The sequence below is a fragment of the Nomascus leucogenys genome, chromosome 10 (assembly GCF_006542625.1).
Source record: "Nomascus leucogenys isolate Asia chromosome 10, Asia_NLE_v1, whole genome shotgun sequence".
Taxonomy (NCBI): domain Eukaryota; kingdom Metazoa; phylum Chordata; class Mammalia; order Primates; family Hylobatidae; genus Nomascus; species Nomascus leucogenys.
The window spans coordinates 71,480,500-71,490,943 of NC_044390.1; the positions used below are offsets into that span (position 1 = coordinate 71,480,500).

The 10,444-nt window shown below is 41.6% G+C and overlaps 1 protein-coding gene across 5 annotated transcripts in view; it reads left to right on the forward strand.

Moving 5' to 3' along the window:
• TXNRD1 (thioredoxin reductase 1) overlaps positions 1 to 8,127 on the forward strand; it is a 134,376-nt gene extending 126,249 nt beyond the window's left edge. For 4 of the 5 annotated variants that reach the window (XM_003269948.4, XM_030821289.1, XM_030821288.1 and 1 more), the window contains one exon: positions 7,665 to 8,127. In XM_003269948.4, coding sequence (XP_003269996.1) covers positions 7,665 to 7,727 — 63 coding nt within the window. In that variant the 3' untranslated portion in view covers positions 7,728 to 8,127. The remainder of the gene's footprint in view (positions 1 to 7,664) is intronic. The other variant, XM_030821287.1, reaches the window with a different exon arrangement.
• Positions 8,128 to 10,444: the final 2,317 nt, after the last annotated feature.

The window sequence follows — 10,444 nt, forward strand, 5'->3', positions numbered from 1 at the left end:
TCATTGGATTAGGGCCCACTCTAATCCAACATGATCTCATTTTCACTTGATTACATCTGCAAAGACCCTATTTCCAAATTCACAAATATTGGGGGTTAGGACTTGATCATGCCTTTTAGGGTTATGGGGACACAATTCAACCCACAATAGTGAGTATATTTAAAAATGTAGATGCCATTTCAAGATACTCACAAGCTTCAATAACTATTTTTGATAGGAACGAAGGAAAAGACGATTTTATTGTCTTTTGTATATGAGTGTCTAATTTTTTTGTCTGAATTCAGCTCTCAGTGGGCTTGTTGAAAGAAAGACTGCTGTGTGCTGGCCTCTGACATCCTCAGGAGGCTATTGTGCTGTGATCCAGCAGCAGCGTACACGGCAGCATCTGGCAGGGTGACTGCCAGCTGAGCAGAAGGATGCAGTGAGGATGCAGGACATCTCCTGAAGCCCATGGCTGTGGGGAGGTCAGCCAAAGGCCTGTTCTCCTTGGTATGCCTGGCACATTTGAGGCTGTGCATCTCCATCTGTTGGTCCTCTTATGATATTGAAGCTCAGAGGCTGAATGTTCTGGTGCTTTGATAGGACTCTGATATTTTGTTTTCCCCAAGCTGTTGGCTAATTAAGAAGATTAAAAAAATTGGGTGAAATCACACTCTGTGAACACACTTGTCAAGCTGTGTGCACAGTGCTGTGCTAGACACTGGGGACACAGCAGGGATTTGAGATAAGCTTAGGAGGAGAGGAGGCAGCTAGGAGATGTGCCAGTTAACAATTCTGTCTGATGGGTCCTAGGATCAGGGTAGATATAAAGTGCTGGAGGCACTGGGGTGCCACCTTTATGGTTTTTGCCTCAGGGATTCTTGTGATTTGTTTTTACTCACAGAGCACTTCTGACCCCAGATGTGTGGGGGTTTTGCTCACACGAACAACGAGTTCTCCAGCTTTCTAGACACCAGCTGTGTGACCTATAATGTAACTCAATTCTGATACCAGCTACCTGGAGTTAGCATCAGATCCTACAAGGGCTCATTCCCGTAAGACTGCCTCCACTGCAGAGGCCAGTGTCAAGCCCAGGCCTCCTGTACTTCTGACCTACCAGCTATAAAGTCAAGGGGTTCCCATGGTAAATTGCTAGCATGGCTCACAGAACTCAGGAATAAACTTTACTTGTATTTACTTATGTATTATAAAGGTTGCAACTCAGGAACAGCCAAATGGAAGATATACACAGGGCAAGGTGGTTGTGGGGAGGCGGGGGACAACAGAGCTTCCATGTCCTCTCTAGGTGTGGCACCTTCCCAGCACCTTGATACTCACCAACCTGGAAGTTCTCCAAACCCCTCATTTAGGGGTGTTTATAGAGGTCTCATTATGTAGGCATGATTGATTAATCATTGACCATTGGTAATTACCCAATCTCCTGCTACCTCCCCAGATGTAGGGGACCAGAACTGGGGCTAAAAATTCTACTCTGATGACATGGTTCCTCTGGCAACCAGCCGCCATCTTGAAGCTATCTAGGGCCCCACCAAGAGTCATAGCATTAGCATAAGCTCAGGTGTGGTTGAAAGGGGCTCATTATGAATGGCAAAAGATGCTCATCTCACTAATGTCACTCAGGACATTCCAAGGGTTTTAGAAGCTCCCTTGCCAGGAACCAGGGACAGGATGGAAGACCAAATACATATTTCTTATCATTTCACAATATCGTAGGATGTTGGGGCAGGATGGTTCTGGAGGGAGTTCTTACCTAAGACTAGAACAATGTGTGGGTGTTAGCTAGTGAGAGAACACTGTACAAAAGGCCTGGGTGGGAAAGAGGATGGCTCATTCAAGGAACTGAAGAAGGCCCTCAATATTGCCATAGCTTGAAGAGCTTAGTTAAAAAATAATATATATATATATATTTATATATATATATATATTTTTTTTTTTTATATATATATGCTGGAGAAACAGGTGGGTAAGTGATGGTCTTGTAAACTGAGGAAGGGTATTTTGACCTCCTTTGGGGCATTGTGATTCAGACAAAAGGTCTAAAGCAGGGAGTAATATGATAGGTACATTGTTCAGAAACATTCCTCCAGCTGCACTGTGGAAGCTGGACTAAGTGAGCAAGTGAAGTGGCAGATCCAGTTATGTGGCTGGTGAGGTGGATGAGAGGAGATGATAGTGGCCGGAGGTGTGGCAGTGGAAATGGAGTGACAGGGTTGTATTTGAGGGCAGAGTTGATAGTACTTGCCAACTGGCTGGGAATGGGAAGAGGGAGAGCTGAAGACCACTCAGGTTTGTGTCCTGCAGCAGGAAGCAATAGCAAGAGCAGACTCGAGGTGACAGCGATGACAAAACCACTGATGTGTATGAGGGCCTGCTGTGTGCTGGGTACTGTGTCCCTGCCTGTTGAGTAACTTAGTCCTTGTGAGCACCCCATGCGGTGGATGGGGTAGTATATCTATTTGACAGATGAGGAAACCAAGGACGAAGAGGTTGAGTAACTTGCCCATGGTTACCCAGCCTGGTCATGGCCGAGCTGGGATTCAAACCCAGGCAGTCCAGACCCCAAAGCACCACATTGTGCAGCTGATACTTCATCTGCACAGACTGTCCTACCATATTTGGCATAGAATTTAAAAATGGAAATGATTCTTGGTGGCAGCACGAATGTAGTGGAGACACACAGACCTGGGTTGTAATCTCCCTCAGCCAATTCCTCTTAGTGAGACCTGGCTATACCACCCAGGTTTTCAGAAGCTTAGTTTCCACATTAAATAAAGTAAGAGGCCAGGCGTGGTGGCTCACTCCTATAATCCAAGCACTTTGGGAGCCTAAGGTGAGTGGATCACTTGAAGCCCAGAGTTTGAGACCAGCCTGGCCACATAGCAAAACCCCATCTCTACCAAAAATAACAAAAAATTAACTGCACATGGTGGCATATGCCTGTAATCCCAGCTACGTTGGAGACCAAGGCACAAGAATCACTTGAACCCAGGAGGCAGAGGTTGTACTAAGCCAAGATTACGCCACTGCACTCCAGCCTGGGCGACAGCGAGACCCTGTCTCAAAAATAAAAATAAAAATGAAACAAAATGGCCTGGCTCAGTGGCTCACGCCTGTAATCCCAGCACTTCAGGAGGCCAAGGTGGGCAGATCATCTGAGGTCAGGAGTTCGAGACCAGCCTGGCCAGCATGGCAAAACCTTGTCTCTACTAAAAATACAAAAATGGCCTGGTGTGGTGGTGTGTACCTGCAGTCCCAGCTACTCGGGAGGCCGAGGCATGAGAATTGCTTGAATCTGGGAGGTGGAGGTTTCAGTGAGCCGAGATCATGACACTGCAGTCCAGCCTGGAGCGAGACTCTATCTCAAAAAAAAAAAAGTAAAAGTAAGAGAATATCTAACTGTAGGGTTGATTAAAATGCAATCTGTAAGTGTGTAGGAGAGTTCCTGGCATTTAATAGATGCTGAATAGCTGTCCCTGTTAGCTGTTTTTTTCCCAGGATATTATAGAAGATGTGGCTGTGGCTTGGGAGGGGAGACGATGTGGCTGGACTGAAAGGTCATCATGCCAGTAGTTTTAATGGGGGTTGGAGAGAGATACATATTATGAAAAAGCTCCAGTGATTTTTTTTTTTTTTTAAACCCTGGTTGTGAACTACTTGCGTTGATACTGGATTTTGAAAAACCAAAGGCTTTAAACTCCTAGTTATGGACATTTTAAAAAATTATTTTTAATTGAACAATAATTGTACATATTTATGGGGTGCATAGTGATGTTTTGAAACACAGAGTTTATAGTGATCAGATTAGGGTAATTAGCCTATCAGTCATCTCAAACATTGACCATTTCTTTGTGTTGAGAACATTCCATACCCTTCTAGCTATTTGAAAGTATGCATTATTGTTTAACTGTAGTTATCCTAAGGTGCTAGAGAACATATTCCTCCTATCTAGCTGTAATTTTATATCCTTTAACAAATCTCTCCCTATCTCCTTCTCCCAACCTTTACCAGCCTCTAGTAATCTCTGTTCTACTTTTTACTTCTGTGAGTAAGCTAGCACAGCCACTGTGGACAACAGTATGGAGGTTCCTCAAAAATCTACAAATAGAGCTACCATATGATCCAGCAATCCCACTACTTACTGGACATTTATCCCAAGGAAGTCTTTTTTTTTTTTTTTTTAAAGCTTCTTGATCTAGGACGAGTGAAACTTGTTATTAGGGGTTCATAGGGGGAACTCTTTTCTCTGCCAAATGCTGAGTTCTGACTTGGATAGTATTTGGATTTGCTACTGGACCCACTGTTTTTATTGTCCAGACATACCCTGTGGGGAATGCTGTTCAAATGTGGTCCACAGAATGTTACTAGTCCATAATGAAAGAAGGATAGAAACGAAGAAGAAAGTTTAGAAATTTTAACAATAATTTGACAGTGACTGATCTAATAATAAACAATGGTGTTTTAATTTTACATGCCTTTTAAAATTTCATTTCCTTAGTGCATTGTCAGTGAATTTCACAAGTGTTAGTCCAGTGGATGAATTAGAAATAATAATAATTTTTAAACCAGTCCTGAGTACTGCTTTAAACTGAGTACTCAAAAATAGCCGCGGCTCCAGAGCCAGCTGTGGTAGGCTGGCACAATGACTCACTTTGGTAAAAATCCTGGGCAATTGAGAGCAGTCTTTGACTCTGAGGAGTAATTACTTACAAAAGTTGACAAATTCTTTAGCAAAGTAATTTCCAAAGGGAATTACTAGAATTCTGGAATTGCTGTAAGAGGAGAGGCTACTCTTGTTTTGACTGAAGTCCTGTGTGAGAGGGATTCTCAGCGCCTGGGGCATTAGCAATGCATTTGCCTTATTCAGTGTGAGATGGGGTTGGTGATCATTTATTCTGAACACCTGAGCCACAGTCATTGAGTAGGAAACGGATTACACATAATTATGAATAATAATTTCAACTAATCAAGTTCACTTGTAGAGGAGAAAAACAATAGTTCAAGAGGAAAGCATTTGAAAATACTTCTTTGTAATGTCTTAAAATGAATTTTAGTGTTAGATATTAAAAGTTTTTGTGTTTTTTGTTTTTAATTTAATAGTCAATATAATCCCACTCTAAAGTGAGGGAGCCTTCTGTGGCTGGAAGTGGTGGGGACAGATAGGAGTATGTGAGGTGGAAAGCCTCCAGCAGCTCCTGACCCTTGTACGAGTCCTGTGTGTTGGGATGGAAGGGCATGGAGGCTGCCCCTTCTGCTCATTTTTTAAAAATACATGTTTTTATAAAAATCCTAAAACAGTTGTGTACAAATGAAATCTGTCAAAATTGACCCAAGCAGTTTTTTTCATTTATTTGAGATAGGGTTCCTGTCACCCAGGCTGGAGTGCAGTGGTGTGATCTCAGCTCACTGCAGCCTTGACCTTTCAAGCTCAAGCGATGTTCCTGCCTCGGTCTCCTGAGTAGCTGGGACTACAGGCACATGCCACTGTTCCCAGCTAATTTATATATATATTTGAGACAGGGTCGCATTATGCTGCCCAGGCTGGTCTCAAACTCCTGGACCCAAGCAATCCTCCCACCTTGGCCTCCCAAAGTGCTGGGATTGCCGGCTTGAGCCACGGTGCCTGGCCAGTTTTTTATTTAGACTGATCAACGATGGCAGTTTGGCTTCCTCCAACTTTTTAACATAAAAACAACATCAATATGAGAAAAAACAGATAAGAGCTCATTTTGGTGGATTTAGTTTTGTATCCAAATCTCCTACAAGTTCTATTTCTAAATCAGTTTCTGAGAAGTAGAACCCAGGCTTGCAAATTAATAAGCCTGGAATTTGTTTAAATGTATTCTTTGGCTCTTTATTTTTTTCCTCATTATAAAAATAGAAAAGAAAGCATGTTTGAATTGCCCTTAATACCCCTTTCTAACACAGCTATTTTTATTATCATGTATTGTTTCCCCATCCTCATCTGTACTCATACATTTTTTAAACAAAGGAATTTTATTGCCTTTTCAAAAAAGTTGTACTAGTTTACAATGTCACCAGCATTGCATATAAGAGTGCTAATTAAAATGTTGCAAAATTCAGTGTCAATGTTTTTTCTATAATGAGTATAAAAAGGATAACTATTGGCCGGGCACAGTGGCTCATGCCTGTAATCTCAGCACTTTGGGAGGCCGAAGCAGGTGGATCACTTGAGGTCAGGAGTTTGAGACCAGGCTGGTCAACATGGTGAAACCCTGTCTCTACTAAAAATCCAAAAATTATCCGGGCATGGTGGCAGGCGCCTGTAATCCCAGCTACTCGGGAGGCTGAGGCAGAAGAATCACTTGAATCTAGGAGGCAGAGGTTGCAGTGAGCCAAGATTGTGCCACTGCACTCCAGCCTGGGTGACAGAGTAAGACTGTCTCAAAAAAATAATAATAATAAAAATAAAAAATAATGATTTCAAGGATTTTAGCATATCTTCGCTAACAATGATGAGCCTCTTTCTTATAATGATTTTTTTGGATATGAATTATCCATATTTTCTAATGCATTTGTATTTTAAAACTTTTTAACATACTGGCCATTCGTATTTGGTCTGGATTTTTTTGAGAAGTAAAGGCTTTGTCACCCTCTGAGGCTAAAACAGACTAAAGACTTTTCTCAGTATTGTTCCTCCCTTACACAAAACTGTCTTCCCCTTTATTCACAAGTATTTTTATTTTTATGTACAGGCAATCTTGAGCAGTAACAAGTAAAGATTGTCTAAAACTGTCAAGTCCACAACCATCAAATGTTTGCAAGGATATAAAACAAGGAGAACTTGTTAGTCACTGCAAATGGGAGTTTAGGTTGGTTCAGTTACCTTGAAAATCTAGTCAAGCCAAAGTTTCACCTGCCCTCTGACTCAGCAGTTGTACTTAAGCTCTGTGTGCAAGGAGATGTGCTGGAATGTCACAGCATCATATTGCAAAGAGCATATCGGCAACAGCTTGGATGGCCAGCAGAAGGAGCCCAAATGTGTGATTCATATTAACTAGTTGAATAATTGAATACTACAATATACACTATATATACTAGACTGTATGTGTTGTTCTATACTATAGTGATTGACTTGAACTCCATTCAGTGAAAAAAATGGAAGAATTAGCTATTTGTATCCATATGGGATACAAAAAAGCAGGGTAACAAAAGAATCTACATCATCTTGCCATTTGCAGGTAAAGCTTCTTTAAAAAACCCAAGAGAAATGCAGGAAGAAATGCCTAGGAATGATAAGACCAACTTGGTGGAGGGAAAGGAGGAAAAGGCCAACAGGGTGGCACACATGGGGCTAACTGGGCACTTTATACCCTTCTTTATATCTAAAATACTTTATGGTGAATTTCTATTAGGGGGTTGACAAGCAACTGTGGGTACCTGATTTGTTTTAATCATCCTCATGCTAACAAAATTCTTCAGTAGATATAACCTAAATTTTTTTTCTCTTTCATCTTGGTTTTAAAATGTCTTCCCCCTTTTATTCTCTGGAGAAACAGAAGATATCCTTGATCTTACTACTTCTGTTTTATTCATTTTGGTAGTCACCTAAGATGGTTTTAATGTGTATGGCATTATCTGAACTGTTCTCTGTTACCTCATTTGCTCAGGCATCTGAAGATGTTGTGCTTTCTTTTCCCCTGCAGGTATTCACAACATTGTCTGTGACCAAGCGCTCTGGGGCAAGCATCCTTCAGGCTGGCTGCTGAGGTTAAGCCCCAGTGTGGATGCTGTTGCCAAGACTCCAAACCATGCCCAAATCCCCAAGGCGAAGTTTTCTAGAGGGTTCTTGGGCTCTGGGCACCTGCATGTCCTGTGCTTACCATCGCCCAAGGCCCCCTTGGATCTCTTGGATAGGAGTTGGTGAATAGAAGGCAGGCAGCATCACACTGGGGTCACTGACAGACTTGAAGCTGACATTTGGCAGGGCATTGATGGGATGCATCCATGAAGTCACCAGTCTCAAACCCATGTGGTAGGCGGTGATGGAACAACTGTCAAATTAGTTTTACCATGACCTTTCCTTGTGGATTTTCTTATTCTCGTTGTCAAGTTTTCTAATTTTTTTCTTTTTTCTCCATGGCGTTAATGATATTAGAGATGAAAAACGGGCTGGGCTCGGTGGCTCACGCTTGTAATCCCAGCACTTTGGGAGGCCGAGGTGGGTGGATCATGAGGTCAGGAGATCGAGACCACGGTGAAACCCCGTCTCTACTAAAAAATACAAAAAATTAGCCCGGCGTGGTGGCAGGCGCCTATAGTCCCAGCTACAGGAGGCTGAGGCAGGAGAATGGCGTGAAACCAGGAGGCGGAGCTTGCAGTGAGCCGAGATCGCGCCACTGCACTCCAGCCTGGGCAACAGAGCAAGACTCCGTCTCAAAAAAAAAAAAAAAAAAAGAAAAGAAAAGAAGAAAGAAAGAAAAACGTTAGCAGTTGATTTTTGTCCAAAAGCAGGTCATGGCTAGAGTATCCATACAAGGTGTCTTGTTGCATGGAAGGGATAGTTTGGCTCCCTTGGAGGCTGTGTAGGCTTGTCCCAGCAAAGAGAACTGTCCTGCAGCTGAAATGGACTGTTCTTTACTGACCTGCTCAGCAGTTTCTTCTCTCATATATTCCCAAAACAAGTACATCTGCGATCAACTGTAGCCAAATTTGCGCCTGTGTGCTATATCACAGATGATTATTATTTTAAGGTCTGTTTAGGAAGGGAAATGGCTACTTGGCCAGCCATTGCCTGGCATTTGGTAGTGTCCTATGATTCTCACCATTATTTGTCATGGAGGCAGACATACACCAGAAATGGGGGAAAAGCAGTACATATCTTTCTGTCTTTAGTTTATTGTGTGCTGGTCTAAGCAAGCTGAGATTATTTGCAATGGAAAACACATAACTTGTTTAAAAGTTTTTCTGGTAGCTTTAGCTTTATGCTAAAAACACAAAATACAATGGCATTAGGTATCTATTCCTTTCTAAGACTACATCAGTAGGAAAATAAGTCTTTTCATGCTTATGATTTAGCTGTTTTCTGGTAATTGCTTTTTAAAGGAAGTTATTAATATCATAAGTTATTATTACTATTTTGAACACAGGTGGATATGAAGGATTTTCATTTAAAAACCAAGTGGTTTTGACTTTTTCTGTTGAATGAACAACTGTGCCTTGTGGAATTTTTGCAGAAGTGTTTATGCTTTGTTAGCATTTCCACTTGCATTATTATAAAGAGGTATTAATGCCTCAGTTATGTGTTTGTCAATGTACTGGCTGAGGATTCTATCTCAGCTGTCTTTTCTAACTGTGTAAGTTGAGTTTTGAACACGTGCTTGTGGATGTCAGGCCTCCTGCCAGCAGTTCTTGAAGTTCCTTTTTCATTCCTGCTCCTCTACCTGTATTTCTCAGTTACAGCACTGAGTGGTCAAAGTACATTTCTGGGCCACCTCAGGGAACCCATGCATCTGCCTGGCATTTAGGCAGCAGAGCCCCTGACCGTCCCCCACAGGGCTCTGCCTCACGTCCTCATCTCATCTGGCTGTATAAAGAAATGGGAAAAGGGAAGAGGAGAGGGCAATTGAGGCAGTTGACCATATTCAGTTTTATTTATTTATTTTTAATTTGTTTTTTTTCTCCAAGTCCACCAGTCTCTGAAATTAGAACAGTAGGTAGTATGAGATAATCAGGCCTAATCATGTTGTGATTCTCTTTTCTTAGTGGAGTGGAATGTTCTATCCCCACAAGAAGGATTATATCTTATAGACTTGTCTTGTTCAGATTCTGTATTTCCCCATTTTATTGAAACATATACTAAGTTCCATGTATTTTTGTTACAAATCTTCTGAAAAAAACAAAACAATGTGAAACATTAAAAAGCATTAATATCCACATGTGTTCCTTCTTACTGAATGATGGTCTTGGGAGTCTTTGCAAGAGTATTGAGTAGATCTGTGACATTGTGTTGAAAAGCTAGCTGCTGAGTAGTCTCCAGTGAGGCTATGCTGATTTAAATATAGATAGACTGATGAGTTCATTGCCATTTCCCATCTTCTGGCAGTATCAGGCACATAGATGGTCAATAAATGTTTACAGAAATGTTGATTACCATGTTCAGATTATACATTCACATGCATTTAATATTCTTAGTTATCATTTTTTAGGCAGAAACTCCTCTTTTATGTAATCTTTCCCAAAAACCTTCCCAGTTTGTACTTCCTTTCTGTGGTAAGTAGTTGCAGGGTGCTAATAACAGCTAAATGAGTGTTTACTGCAACACGTGCAGGCACTGTGCTTGACACACCCTGGCTGATGTAATCCTTACAACAATCCTATTAGAGAAGGTGCTTTTGTACCCATTTATAGATGGAGAAACAGGCTCAGAAGTGTGAGTTACTTTCTTAGGATTACACAGCCAGTTAATAATGCATCACGTTTTTGA